Here is a 15,514-nt window from a genome sequence, read left to right as displayed (position 1 = left end):
AGATGGAACAAGAGCAGGTGAGACACACATGTTAGTCAAATGGTTGTTTACCAAAAGTATCACCGTATCATAGGTACTCATGTATCTCGTACCTAGTGTTTCTTTTTAGGTTTGTTATTTTTCAAATTCTATATTTATTAAGTTATGCAGGCTTGTTTGCACAACAAGGCTAAATAATTATATAAACTTTTCTCAATCTAAATAGTGTACTTTGGTAGAATTAAAAAAATAAGTGTAGTGCAGGTCTATGATGATTTTTAGTGCTACTATCATCTAGTTCTGATTGTGGTTCTGTCTTGGTTAAATCCTAAGTATTCCTGATTTTGAACTGTTGCAGTCCTGTTTTAATTCCGGATCAGTTCTGGGTCTGGTTGAATTGGGGTTTAGTCCTCGTGTCTTGATACAGCCCCGACTTTGTTCTGCCTTGCTGCTTAATTAAAAAACTAGTTTAAGGTGTCCTGCATGTGTGATATATATTTTTCCCTATATGAAGTCATTCTTTTTTGAACAAAACTCAAAACAGAGCCTATTAATCTTTCAGTCATTTCTAACACCCCCCCCCCCCCCCCCCCCCCAAAAAAAAAAAAAAAAAAAAAAAATCCCACATGCATACTACCCTTTAGGGCTAAGCCCCGGGTGTTTCAAATGTCTGGCTCCGCCTCTGTATGAGGATATGATGTGTTTAGAGGGAGGAGCAAGAAGCAGGTTATAACACAGAGCTGACAGGGAAAGAAAACATTTACCAGGAGCGCATCAACAGGGAGACTTCACAGTTCAGGTGTCTGAAAGAAGCAAACATGGCCAGTGGTAATTATATTTATAACTTAGTCATACTCTTGAATGTTTAAACACAGTTCTCTTTGCCAATTTCTTTCTATTAACTTTTGATAAAAACTTTTTTTTTTTTTAAAAAAAACAAGTAAAGGGCCATCCTTTTAAGGCCTGTTTCATGCATTTATTTTTAAAATAATTCCGTTGACGCATGGTTGAAAAGCAATGTCTGACTTTCATTGGTTAACATGTATAAATGTAAATACTTTAAAACTGAACCATGTATAAAAAGATGGCAGAGAGGATTTAAACGAATGTGTATTTTGAATCAGAACAGTTGATTACCAAGAACAGAAGTACATATTGAGAAATGGCCCAGGAGTTTGCCCAAGAGTCTAAGAAAAGATGAGGGTTTTTCTTTGTTTGTTTGTTTGTTTACATTTTTTTTCTTTACTGGCAGCTTTTTAAATCAGAATTTTGATTTGAAAGTAGTGTTGTGCAAATGTATTTGGTATAGAAGAGCTCGATAAACTCTTTAGGCTCCTCTTGTTTTTTAAAATAACATTTATATCTATTTATTAATTTCTTCTTCTTCCTTTTCTTCTTATTTCTATCGTCATTAAAATTGCATGTGAAATAAAAATGACAAAGTCAACAAGCAGGAAAAAAGGAGAAGATAGAGGGACAAAATAGGAGAAATATAAAAAGGAGACAGAGCACAGGAAGAAAAACACATTTGGCTGCCGATTCCTGTACCTGAACAAAAAAAAAGGCAAAAAAAAAGAGATTATGATTTTTTTCTTCCCCTGCTTTTGTCTTTGCTGCAAAGGTGGAATGGTGACGTACGTGCACTCAAAAAAATCTGTTGTTGGATGAACACAATTTAATCATGGCACCCTTTTTGCACACAATTTAACCAAGTACAATAAACCCTTTTCGATCATGTCAAACCAACACATTTAGCATTTGGTGGTTTAATGTAATCAGATTACGTTGGATCAACATACTATACTTACATTGATTTGAAGTGATTTATTTAAGTATGTAGAGTGAAATTTGTTTTAATTCATTCTACACAATTTAAAAAGTTTAGGAAAACAGAATTAAATCTTGTTGTTTCAACAACTACTTCGTTAATCAAGGCAATGATCTCACTCATTTCAACCAAATTATTTCAATTAGATTTGTTTACATTTGTTACACATTTAGAAACCCACTACTTTACAAAAAAAGTCACAATCAGATTATGATAACATTATCTTTATTAACTGGATTTAGTGGACAATATAAAAGCTTACCATTTTTGTACACCTGCAAGCATATACTTCAAAAGGTAAAATGTTAGAATACTTATTTACATAGGTAATATGTTGGAACCAAAGCTTCCACAACTAAAAACAGATGCAAAATTTGCTCAATATATCGACTGCATTTTAAAAAATTAAACTAAAAGATAAAAATACATCTCCCACTTGGCAAGTTAAAACATGTGACAAAATCGAATTGTGTGAATTTGGAAAAATAAAATAAAATAATTAGAAATATTTTGGGGGCAATACAACAACAACAAAAAATTCCATAGGTGATGAAAATCTATATTTGTTTGGTGTATCTCATTGAAATAATTATTAGTTTGACCAATTTTTATATTTCTGTATTTATTTTTTTAATTTTGGTTGCAGTCCTCCACAGCTAGCAATATAGTTTTGCTGTGTTTTAAAACATGCTAGCAAGCAAAATGGAAACAATAATACAGTGAACTTAACAGGTGGCAGTGGTCTTAAACTTTACAGGACCTTGATACATAAACACAACATAGTACTTCTGTCAGTACTTCTGATCCATTTTGAGCCATCTATATAAGGACAAACAAAAATCATCTGCAGTGCTGTATAAAAGGTGAATTGCCCAACAGAGAGAATCCAAAAACTTAAAAAAAAAAGTTTTAAATGAAAGAAAAAAAATATAAACAACTCAAATATTAACATTATATATTGGAAATCACCATTGCACCAATGAACCATTCAAGACCTATCAGTCATTTTCAAGTGCTCTCACCCCATAAGCTTGTTTTTCAGAAACTGTACCTTTGAAGACAGCTTTTGTCCATCAAGATTTAAAAGTATCTTCTGGAGGACTTCAAAGGTGCATTTAAGTTCTGGTGGGTAGCTCAGGTTCAAACGGTATATGAGTCCAAACAACAGAGCACATGCTTGTGCAATGTTACCCAAATCAGTGTTAGCCTCCACACCCTCAATCACGACACCAACGTCCTCTGGGTCATCTTCAGGTTCAGCACCCTCCTTCTGGATGACGTACACCCCCATCACAGTTTGCTCCATGCAGCTTTTTGCCTCGCTGTCCGTATCCTACATGAAAAAGTACAAGACAACAAAGTAAAATTTAAGAGATTGTTTAAACAACTGTTTCTATGCTGTTCATAAAATCCAAGTAGTCAAAGTAATAAACAGAAAATTACACCACTAAAGTAGTTGTTAGTAATTACTCCAATACATAAATTATAAAATACACCTCTCATGTCAAAAGAGGTGGCATAATTGACCTCTCACCGGCCCCTCCCCCGAAAGGGCCATTGTCCAATTACACATTATAGCAACCGTTACTGTGTCTGACAAACATTAACCTCAAGCAAGATGGAGAAGCGGTGTGCCCACCGATATGCCGAGAGATTGTGTCTGGAGGAGTTGTGTTCTTTCCATTCACAAAGTCAAAAACAACGTGAATGGATTAAACAGTGTGTATGGCCCCATTCCCAGGTAAATGTACCGAACATTATGAAGCATGTCTGCTCGCACATTCGGGTACCCATTGGTGCGCAGAGGAAACCATTTGTTTGTCGGACGTAGCAAGAGTAACTTAGGGGGACAGGACTCGAGAAAAGGCTAACTCAGCTGCTAAAATAAAACAGGTATAGAAGTGTTAGTACTAAACAGCTCAAAGTTCATAGACATTTCTATTTACAAATACTGATGACCATAACAATGAAAAAACAACAGGACTTGTTTTAATCCAAGTACAGATTCAAAAGCAATATAGTCTTGATGCATGTTAAATGCATTGTATGTTTGTGTATCAAGTTTAAGTAGGCATAAATTTCTTTCCTTCCAATACCAAATTCCAGAAATTCTTTATTGCAACGCTTAATACTGTTTGGTATTCAAGACATCCTTTCCCCAATACCAGGTGTCTTGTTGCTAATCTCAAAATTTTAATTTTAATGATTTGCATTTGAGGCAACGTCACAATTTGTATGAGAATGTTACAGACAACATGCTGTCACAATGGCTCACCAAGTACTCCTTTATTAACTTCTCATAGTCTTCGTTTAGGTGGATGCACAAAGACTTCAAGATGCATGCTCGTCTGGTATGGATGTTGTCATGCTGGAGAGGAGGAGGAGATAATATGAGCCAAAACCAGTCTGTTTTTCTTAAAGCTAGGGTAATCAGTTAACTTGCATAATTATTCTTTAGGTTAGAACCTGGCATGTACCAATTGTTAAGCCGAAACAAAATTGACAACTTCATCTCCAAATAAAAGTTATTTTTGCTGCCTATGACAAAGTCTACTCAATCCTAATACAAACCTTGGAGATGGCAAGCATGAGACCTCTTATTTTCTTTCCACGTGTCCCTCCTTTGGTCAGAAAGATTTCCATTAAGCGTGGCGCGTATTGGTCAAGCTCGGCAAAGAAAGTAGATAGCAGAGGCTTTGTGGTGATTCGCAGAAACTCCTTCTCAATCTGCAATAGAGAACAAATACATTGATTAAAAACGCAACTGTATATTTCACTCACTTCACATCTAAGCTGACTAAAGCTGCTTTTAGAAGACCATGCAGACATCAGTGCTGTCTGTGTAGGACATGAATCAGTCTGTGTCAGATACTGAATTTGAAATTTCCACTAAAGTCACAAGTAAGAGGCAAGTGGAACCAAGATCTAGGCCATTTGCTTTTTGAAGTTTGCAAAGACTGCTAAATTGCACCAGTGGTAGTTCACTCTTTGCAACACAGTATGCTGTTCTAAACAGATTTTTCAGGTTTATTTTTAGTATATTATTTGCAATTGGTGTTTGTTCTGGGAAAGATATTGCAGACTGAGCAATAATCCATTTCTAATGGGGGCCTTTCTTAAAATGACTGGTCCCAGTAACAAAGGCGCTTGTCGACTCAGAAATCGAGGGAAAACCAACAACACACCCGGCAGAACATTATGTTATTTACACGGGTGCACATAAGTGGTCCGCATGTGCGCATTCGCTGTCAAAATAAAAGACGCGCAACAGATAAGAAGTTGCAACGCACGTTTGCATCCATATAAAAGGCACTGTTTTTGTCCGCTAGAGTGGGATTTTCACGGCACATTCTGCACCACATCTGTGTGTTCATCATTTGTTTGAAGCCAGCTCACCTCCTGCAATCACTTTCGCGCTTCTTTTGTGGTTCGGACTCCTTCTGACATTTCTTTGGAGGTGGAGGAAAACCAAAGTAATTGCTTAAAGGAGCTTCTTCGACATATTTAAGAGTTCTAAACAAATATGTCCTCCTCCAGAAAATCTTATGTATGCAAACACGCGTTGCAACTTCTTATCTTGTGCGCGTTTTTTATTTTGACAGCGAATGCGCACCTGCGGACCACTTATGTGCAGCCCTGGTTATTTAGCTCATCATGTTGCAGCCACAGAAATTCTTTTGTCCATGAAACCATAAAGCTGCACTTTCTTTTTGCCTTATAGTCTGATTTGTCATAACTTTTCCGTTTTGTGGTAAGCTTTTCTTTGGCTGTCACTTCTTCACCCTGACCTGTCTTATTTGGCTAAGCAGAACTACAATTAATATCCTGCTGCTTTTACACACGCACTCACATAACACTCAGCGATTGTCTGCGCGATCAACCTCTCACATGTTTAAGCTGCGGGAGATTTCACTTGTCATGTTTGCATAGTAAGCTAACGATTGATAAGACGATGTCAGAGGAATTGGTGCACAAATTATCATCACTCACAGATCAGTGCTGTCGCTCTCTATACACAGGTCGCGCGATTGCAAAGTGAAAGCAAAAAACAAGCGCAAATTCAAACGCGATTTCAATATGTCACATATTGACAGTGGCTCACCGATGCCAATGACATAATTACCCAGCTACATTTCCGAAAGAATGCAGAAGCATTGACATATATTTTTCCTTCTTATGACAGCCCGACGGGCAGGGCAGAGATAGATTTTGGTAGCCCGACTGGAAAAATCGCTAGCCCTGGGACGTCGGGCTAGCCATTTTGCGAGCCCTGTACAGTGTTTCAATAATTGTACCTACTACTCTCCCTGATGGAACAACGCTTGCACTGCCACATACAAGTCACTGAAAGAAAAGCAGTTTTAAGGATAGTTTTATTGGCACCTTTTTTTCACTTTGATTAAATCATAAAACTATCATAAAAAATATATGATGGTAAAAGGCTTACCATGTATTAAAGAGGAGGCACAAACAATCAGAAAAAGGGGTCAGCTTTCTTTGTGGTGTTACTATGGTAAAGAAAACAGAAAAAATTATTTTATAAAAATTCCACAGTGGATTTTTTTTTACTTTGTTGCAAATGTATAAAAAAAATACAAATACATATAAATACCTCTTGCAATATAAAATTCACAGATAAATATCCAATCTGTTGCCAAATGTAATAGCAGTGTTTCACACTATGCAATAAAGATGCTGGTAGTTGCGGTAAAGGTCCCACAGGCAATTTTCATAACTATCCGCCATTGCCTTTTCCTCTGACCTCGTGTTTATGCTCTTTTTCCCATGCACTAGCATCAAGTCAATTCGAAGGATGCAGCCCCTGAATTTGGACACAGCTAATATTTAGCAAATCGCGCATGCTAGTTTAACTTGCATTACTGTGAGAGGCCGAATGCTTAAAATAAAAGGAGAGAGAAAGAAAGAAAGAAAGAAAAAATGCAAATGATAATAAAAAAAGTGAACAAAGACCATGTCTTGCAATAACCGTCATTTAAAACCAAAGTGAATGCTAACAGAGCTAGGTAGAAGTTCAATGAGACAACCATACTAGCTTTAGCTAACTTCATTTACTTTGAAAGTGAATTACAAACGTGTTAAATATTGAATTAAACATATCAATAACCGCTAAAAACACTATAAGACTAACTGCAAAAACGGGTAAAAAAAAAAAAAAAAAAGAAAAACAATGAAGTGGAAATGCTAATAATAGTATAAATATACCCAGAGCGGATTATAAATCAGGTATTAGACGGTACCGATTGGCACCGTCTAATACCAGATTTTCACTGTATTTGCTCCACTCCCGCTGTCTAATGACAACTTACACATTTGGAATTAAAAACATTGTTAAACAATTAATGGACAAAACAACTTCGTTTGACTAAGATATTTTGAGTTATTTATTACTTACCTGTATTGTGGAAGATTCCGCAGAGGGAAATGGCAGTCCACTGAACACATATAACTTCTCCGCGTTCCCGCCTCTTCACTTTTGGGAAGTTTGAGCATGCGCACTAGGCATCGGTTTTAGAGTTGTTGATTTAAAATAATTACATTTAATTGAACTGAAGAATGCAAATCTAGTTCATTAAACTTTTTGTTATTTTATGTTAAACCAACAACTGATAATGATTTAAAAACCTAAACTCAATATGTTCATGTTAAATAGACAAATGTCTATTGAATTAATCAAACAACTGCCTTAGTTGACTTTTTTGAGTGTGGTCTGCTGTATTACTGCAGGAATACAGTCCAGTTTTGCTGCCGTATATATATATATATATATTGTATTCTCTCCTAAAATCTAAGTATTCGGTCCTTCTGTATTTAATTTTGAGCCTCACGTAACTGAACTAACACACAAAACAATCACAGCAAACAAAAACCTGAGAGCACCAAGCTGCTGAGTTTACACACCACAACATCTTCTGATTTTTTTAGTATTGCATCTAATTTAAATCTAAATCTTAAGTTGTCTATTATGAATATACATGTTTTATATTTTTGTTTTTGTCAATGATAATCCCCCTAGTTTTAAAAATGGCTTATTTTTCATCCAACCCAGTAAGCTGTTATAATGAATATTTTAATACGCACCATGTTAAATTGTGGCAAATCATGAAAATGATGTGATTAATTTGTACATATATGTGGTTTCATGATAGCACAGCTGTCAGTTTGAAGAATCTTTTTTTAGATCGTTCTCTAATGGTATAAGCTAGAAAATTTTTCGCATTGGTAGGAAAATATTGTTTTGTTGTTTTTCTTTTTGTTTTTGTTTCACTTTTGTCTGCTATTCTGTTTCTTTTCAATAATATAATGTCCAGTTCAGAATGCAAATATCCAAATATGATTGGGCTGCTTTGTTTGATCTATTGGGAAAAAACAGTTTAAATGTTTTAAATGTGCTGTTTATCTCATAACATCATCATTATCAATATAAATGAAATGTTAATGTCCAACAGATGCACAGGAACTTGTGAGGATGGTGCTTGTTGGGAAAACTGGAGTTGGGAAAAGTGCAGCAGGAAACACTATCATAAGAAGAAAGGCTTTTGACTCTACATCATCTTCTGCCTCCGTAACATCACAGTGTGAAAAAGTCTCAGCTCAGTTTGAAGGTCAAACACTTTTTGTGGTTGACACTCCAGGCTTGTTTGATACTAAAGATCAAGAGAAAGTAAAGAGAGAGATTGCTAAGTGCATCTCTTTTGCTGCTCCTGGTCCTCATGTGTTCCTGGTTGTCGTCCAGGCTGGAAGATTCACAGAAGAAGAACAAAAAACAGTGAAACTCATTCAGAAGATTTTTGGAGAAAAAGCAGGATGTTACACGATGGCCTTATTTACCCGTGGAGATGACCTGGAGGAAGATGGAGTCCAAATAGAAGACTTTATTCATAAAAATCCAGCTCTCCCTGACTTCATCAGTCAGTGTAAAGGAGGATATCATGTTTTTAACAACAGAAACAAGGATCCCTCCCAGGTCAGAGAGCTGCTGAAGAAGATCAATGCAATGGTTAAGAGAAATGGAGGAAGATACTACACCAATGAAATGCTACAAGAAGCTGAGAGAGCCATAAGAGAAGAAGAAGAAAAACTTCGGAGACAAAATCCAAATATCACAGCAACAAAAGCAAGAGCAGATGCTGAGAAGAACAATGAGTTTATTCAGACAATTGCTGGAGCTTCTGCTTCTGGAGCCTCAATTGGTAGCATGGCAGGGCCAATGGGAGCTGCAGTGGGAGCTGGACTTGGTTTTGCAATTGGTCTTGTAACTGCAATTAAAAATGAATGCAGTATACAGTAATATGTAGTTTCTCTCATGCAGCAGCTGCTCACAGGGCCACATGAACAGTATCACTTTCATTAAGTATTATTTTCATTCAATTCCAGCATTAGAAATCTCTGTAATTAATCTGTCTAATTAGGTTCATTTTCACTTTTCTAGTCTTTATTGAATATTGATCATGTGCTGATTGTGACATTTTAGTCTAAAACAATCTGTCAGATAGCTGTTACTAAATTTCTTGTTTTCCTATGCTGTTCCTATGCCACAAGGATTTGTAACAAAGGAAGTTGAAATCAACCAGTTTGTAGAGAAGTATACTCACTGAGATGTTTGTACTGATCAAACTGTAACATTAAAGGACACCAAAGACATCTGCATCATGTTTCCTCGGGGCTTTATAACATGATAATAAATGTGAAGAAAGAGTGTTATTTGATGTTTCAGTTACTGTGTCTGACTTTTATAGTGAAACTGATGTCTCTTTGATCACAGGGTGCATGAAGTTTTTCAAACATTTATTGTGGAAGCACATTATGGTTCTGCTACAGCAGGTTTGATGCAATAAGAGAATTTAACTGAATCTGTTTCATTATAAAAGCAGCACATTTAATTGCAGAAATTCACTGCAGATTATTTAATTTAACACATTTGATGATATAGCAAAATACCAAAATCAGCATTTATAAAAGTTACACTTTAATTTGAAGATTAGTTGGAAATTATTTAAAAAGGTTAAACTTCATAAATGTGGTAATAACTACACTGTTAAATAAAAGAAAGCCAGTTCTCCATCATCATCTTCATCAAAATCATCATCAATCTGTTAAAATGTTTCATGCATCAGCCTTACCTGCTGAACAAACTGTGGACCAGCATGCATTAAAAAGGTAACTGTCATGCTCCTGGGTCATTGTTGGACCCAGTGTTTTGTATTAGTATTGTGTTATGTTTTGGGTTAATTCTTGTTTTCTTAGTTCCTCGGGTTTTGGTTCTTGTCTTTAGTGTTCTGTTATCCTTACTTGTGTCCTCTCCCGGTGTTCTCTTTGTGTCTCTGAGTTTTTTGGTAAAACAGTCTCTGAATTTCCTGTTTTATTTTGAAGGTCTGTGTCTCGTTATGCCCATTAGTTTCACTTGCGTCCACCCTAACATGTCATTTCCTCATTACCTGGTGTATAGGGGTGGTAGCTCCTTTGTTGGAATGGATTCAATTCTTTTGCATCAGAGTTTAAATTAATCCAACCGAGGCTCACACAGTGATTTATATATTATTAAACATTTTAAAATGAGTTAAATCACAGAGAATATGTGAGTCGGGCTCAGTAGGTGCTGTCTTTCTGTCTCTCACTGACTGACGTTTTATGCAAAATGAAACTGTCGGGGTTCCCCCTGAAGTTGGACTTTTTAAAAAAGTATTATTACTTATTCATAACACTAACCAGTAAAATCCAGTTTCAGTTTATTTGGTCTCACTGTGTGTTGGCACACAGTCAGCATCCTGAAGCAACAACGAAAAGAAAAAACGGGGCCAACACATGTAAACACATGTAATGAAAATGAACATAGATGATGCAGATAAACAGCTGTACATCAAGCCTCCTTTACATGAACTGAGATAAAACCCAGCAGGAAGCCATGTTGATAAATGTTTCTCATGTTCATAGACATAATGTTGATCTTGTGTTTATTTCAAGGTAATAAAAATAGCGTCCCTCCTTAGCTTATCATCACAGTCACATGTTATTCTCAGAACTGCAACTCACAGGGAGATTTGACTCACGAGAAGAAAAAGTAACACAGGGGACTTTCAATGTGAGTCGGTTAGAGACAGAAGCAAGAGTTAATGTCTGTGTGATACATCTGTATCACACTAACTTCATTGTATTTGACATAAGAATAAAAGAGGTTATAACAGATTTTAAAAAGGAGCCTTGAACTTTAGTAAAAATCAGCTTGTACTCCCCAGAGAAGTATTTAGACTCCACCCACATCCTATAGTTCTTTAGTTATTGCCAAGTATGGTCTGTTTGGACACTGAGCGACAGAGGCGGATGTAAAGGGGCAGGAAGTATTTTGAGCATATGCACATTAAGTGTAACGGTTGCCCATTACACATGTTGCCATTGCAGACAGTTTGACATGTATGGGCTGAGACTTGACCAGAAAAAATAAATGTTTACGTATTCTGAAAATGTTAATTAAGCTCTCAGAGCTGTGAAAACAACAGTCAGAAAATAGTCTACATTGGACTTTCTGTTGTTAATAAAGAGTCTCTGTGTTCTGTACAGAAAGCAGCGTCCTGATTCAGGATGTGGTGTGGGGAACACTGCAAAGAAAGACAGCTTAACACCGCAAGCACTTTACTTTGAATAAAAGCCTCCATTTTGTTTGCTCAGCTGTCTGAGAGGGAGAACCGTTCAGTGGCCATTTGGAGCCAAACAATGCAATTTTTTTTACATTTTTAGGCACATTGTTAAAAAAGGTTTTCACCCACTTTTCATGAATATCTAACTGTCTGTTCAATGAGTCAACAAATTACAGGCTACATGCCTGAGCTCAGTTGTTTATGATTCATTTCTATCTGCATATTTACAAAAGAGAAATTCCCGCAAAGTTTCGTCCCGCTGAGTCACAGAGAATTCAGTCTTTGTGATTCTCTTACAGAACAATCCCAGACAGCAGAAACATCTATGTCACTTTTGGTACTTATGGCTAAATTATGGGTCTGCAAATGTTGTGTGGAACAAAATCCACAAGATGGGTCTAACATAGTTTAAATCAAGTGTTGTTTGGATTCAGTGTTTCTCACATTTCACAAAAAACCTCAGAAATGGCTAATATAATAAAGTGGAGCAGTAGCTAATTTAAACCTACCAGACACAGAATTAAGGCTGTCAGTACAGACTAAATGTGGGCCATGTTTATTATTATCAGAGAAAATCATGAAAACTTCCCCCCTCACATTCCACCTGCTTTGTGGTTCACATTTAGGAAGACTGTGAGCCAATAAAATAAACAGAAATATTTACATGTGGCTGATTTTGACCCACAGTTTTGCCTCCACATTTGAAATTTAAACAGTCTTATCAGGTTACTCAGCTGCCATCAAACAAACTCTGTTAATGAATCCCACAGAGTTTAAGATTACAGTTTTCTAAGCACTTATTGTTGCTAGGGTATGAAGCCCTTTTCTTCTCTGGCAGTGGTTCATTGCCCTCTTGTAAATGTTAAATAGTGCCCTTTGTGCAGTATGGAAAAAGCCGTGGGTGCAGTGTACATTCAGTTTCCTCACATTTCTAAAAAAAAAAAAAAAAAGAAACAATCTACCATTTTACTTGAATACCAAAAACTGCAGCTCTGCTAATGTCACCTGAAGATACAGAATGAATCAGTTCTCATGTTAAAACGTCCAACTTTGCAGCAACCTGTTTGCACCCTGCTGTATTACACTCCTCCCACATATTTAACCTCCACAGTTTTCACACAGTACAACCATTTTTGGGCTGTCAGTAAACATGCATGTGCACCATGTTGTTGTTGTTATGGGTGTCATAGTGGTGGTGGTAATATTAGCACAAAGTGGGCATCTCTCACGGATACTTTGCTGCTGCATGAGCTGACCCTAAAACCACAAAACATAAAAACAGTAAATTATGCATCTCTTTAACAGAGACAAAATCACAAACACTGGAACACTGAAATAGTTAGAAGAAGGTAATCTGACTCTGTGCTCTGTAAACTTTTTGCACAGAGGACCATGCAAAACTTTGTTCATTGTTGCATAGAAAGCAATTTCCTGATTCAGGCTGTGGTTGGGGACGTGTTGCAGAGTGTAAAACGACTTCGAACCACAAATTCTTCACTCAGTATTATGCCCTCCATTTTGTTTTTTCTGCACTGTAAAAAAAAAGTATTTTACAGTTTTGTTCTGTTCTTCTAGAATATCATTAAATTTACATAAATAGACTGTGATTTCACATTTCAAATTTAAATTAATGTAAAATCACTGTAATGTAATAAAACATAATTTTCTTGTTTTTTAAATGTATTTGTCTGTACATATGCATATTTAGATTGTTAAAATACATTCACAAATGTATCATGATTTCACAAATATTTGTCCGTTATTTGAAAGATTGAACTGTTAAATTGAAATGTAATGCTATGGAAAAATATATAAAATGATTCTTATAAACTTTTTTTACATCAAATAATTATTATTATTATTGCTATTTAGGGCGATCGTGGCTCAAGAGTTGTCAGTTCGCCGGTTGCCGGTTCGAGCCCCGGCTCGGACACTCTCGGTCGTTGTGTCCTTGGGCAAGACACTTCACCTACCACCTACTGGTGATAGCCAGAGGGGCCAATTGTGCGATATGGCAGCCTTGCCTCTGTCAGTCTGTCCCAGGGCATGCAATCCATTATTATTTAACCCTTTAAGACCTACCATAGAACCAAGTCCGCCAGAGCTTATAGTATATTTTTACATGCTGTAGTGCCATTTTTGGGAGCATTTCAAGTTGCTATACATCAATACAACCATTATAGCCCAGATTTTAATAATATGTATGCATTAAGTGCATAGTAACTACATAAATTGCAAAAAAGTGCAATAAACTACAAAAACATTGAAAATCGTTTTTGCTTTTTTTAACATATATTTCTAGTTAGAGAAATGTAAGAGGCTTATCCCTCAAAACTGTAAATACAAAAAAGTTGCACAAAATAGTTTCCAACAACAGGAAATTTATTTTGAGTGTCTTCATAGTTTTATTTTTGAAATACACCAATTTTTATATACTGCTGGAAAAATAAATATTATACTGCAAATTTGCAAAAAAACAGCATATGCATCAAAATAAACTATTTCCAGAAGTGCAATATGAGTCCTAAGCATCCCAGAAACGACACAGAAAGTCATGAAGTCAAACATAACTTTTAAAAACACCAGTATAGGCTCATGAGGCCCTGATGGTAAAAAAAACCTACATTTCCGCGAAAATGACGTCACTTCCGGTTTCGGGCAGGTCATGGCGGACATGCAAAAGTTCGCGCTGACGTCTATTCCAACGTAGGAAGTGTTATGATCAGCTGATCGGATCGGCAAAGCGTGTTTCTGGAATATTATGTTTTTGTTGCTGCAAGTGCTTTTTATGCAGTTTTTGCAAAGCTATATGTGGAAGGAGACGGTGACCTAGGACAAGCTGATGGCACAAGATGTAAGTACAACTCCTCCGTTTTGATATGCAAAAAAAATTATTGCGCTAGCTTATGTGGTTGCAGAGCTACCGGGATTTAAAAATAGTTACGCAAAACAGAGCGTGCCCGCGCCGACCGGCTTTAAAGGGTTAAACCAACTGTTAACTGTATATTTCTGTACATTTAAGCATTATTATTCATATTGCCACATTCATTGACCTTGTTTATAGGTAATTTCATTGTTCATTGTTGATTTGTTGAGTTGTATTCTATGTCAAACAAAACAGAAATTGTGTGAAATTGACAGAAAGTGTAGAATTTGTTTGGCATAGCTTTCTTTGGCATAGCTTTTCACTGTAATTTTAAATGAGGCCCAGAAACATAAGATAAGATAAGATAACCTTTATTAGTCCCACACATGGGAAATTTGTTTTGTTACAGCAGAACGTGGACAGTGCAAAGTTACAAAGCAAAAATTAGGACACTGGAATAAGATAAGAACAAAATACCGCACACAACTGTACACAATAGAATAGAATAAAACAAAATAATATATACAGTAGAATAAATTAGAATATAAGTGCTAAGAACACCGCCATTCTCTGCGGCCTGCTGGAGCGGGGGGTCAGGAGGAGGAGTTGGTCGTCTGATTGGGGTCTGGAATGTGGGGCCTCCCTGCTGCTGCCGAGTTGGGGCAGTCTGCTTCTCTCCACCCCAGGGAAAAGGGTAACACCACCTGGGTCTGGGTGCAGTTTCCCCCTCCAGGGGCAAGGGTACCTAGACCTGGGGCTTAGAGTACGCTTGTGAGTTTAGCGTGTGATTGTAATGGTAAATGGCCTGCATTTGTATAGCGCTTTACTCAGTCCCTAACAACGCTTCACACTACATTCAGTCATTCACCCATTCACACACTGGTGATGGCAAGCTACGTTGTAGCCACAGCTGCCCTGGGGCGCACTGACAGAGGCGAGGCTGCCAGACACTGGCGCCACCGAGCCACCACCAGTAGACAAACATGGGGTTAGTATCTTGACCAAGGACATTTGGCATGCAGACAGGAGGCAGCTTGGGATCGAACCACCGACCTTCTGATTAGTGGATGACCTGCTCTGCCACCTGAGCTACAGCCACCCTACTATTGTGTGTACAGTGTCTCTTTATGTCTGTCTCCACGTTGGTTGAGTGTGGAGTAAGTGCATATGAGAGCATGAGGATGGGAA

General features: G+C 36.9%; 1 protein-coding gene and 1 long non-coding RNA gene across 6 annotated transcripts in view; one reads left to right on the top strand and one right to left on the bottom strand.

Annotated features, from left to right (window-relative positions):
* The window catches only part of LOC308410944 (GTPase IMAP family member 7-like), a 31,098-nt gene extending 21,578 nt beyond the window's left edge, over nt 1–9,520 (top strand). The window contains exons 1-2 of one of the 2 annotated variants that reach the window (XM_080904615.1): nt 755–807; nt 8,275–9,520. In XM_080904615.1, the coding sequence (XP_080760741.1) occupies nt 798–807; nt 8,275–9,116 (852 nt within the window). In that variant the 5' untranslated portion in view covers nt 755–797 and the 3' untranslated portion in view covers nt 9,117–9,520. Of the gene's footprint in view, nt 1–754; nt 808–8,274 lie in introns of those variants that run through there. The other variant, XM_080904614.1, reaches the window with a different exon arrangement.
* LOC308410949 lies at nt 1,922–7,518 on the bottom strand. 4 transcript variants are annotated; one of them, XR_013974311.1, is made up of 7 exons: nt 7,031–7,082; nt 6,420–6,629; nt 6,255–6,315; nt 6,103–6,151; nt 4,379–4,534; nt 4,083–4,175; nt 1,922–3,140 (listed from the first exon to the last, which is right to left on the bottom strand). It is a non-coding gene; the product is annotated as an uncharacterized lncRNA (long non-coding RNA). The 4 variants fall into 4 exon arrangements; XR_013974310.1 differs by lacking the exons at nt 6,420–6,629; nt 7,031–7,082 and adding an exon at nt 7,221–7,518; XR_013974312.1 differs by lacking the exon at nt 6,420–6,629 and having other exon boundaries at nt 7,031–7,074.
* Nucleotides 9,521–15,514: the final 5,994 nt, after the last annotated feature.

The sequence above is a fragment of the Rhamphochromis sp. 'chilingali' genome, assembly GCF_963969265.1.
Source record: "Rhamphochromis sp. 'chilingali' genome assembly, chromosome: 15".
Taxonomy (NCBI): domain Eukaryota; kingdom Metazoa; phylum Chordata; class Actinopteri; order Cichliformes; family Cichlidae; genus Rhamphochromis; species Rhamphochromis sp. 'chilingali'.
This window is presented reverse-complemented; position numbering and strand designations above follow the sequence as displayed.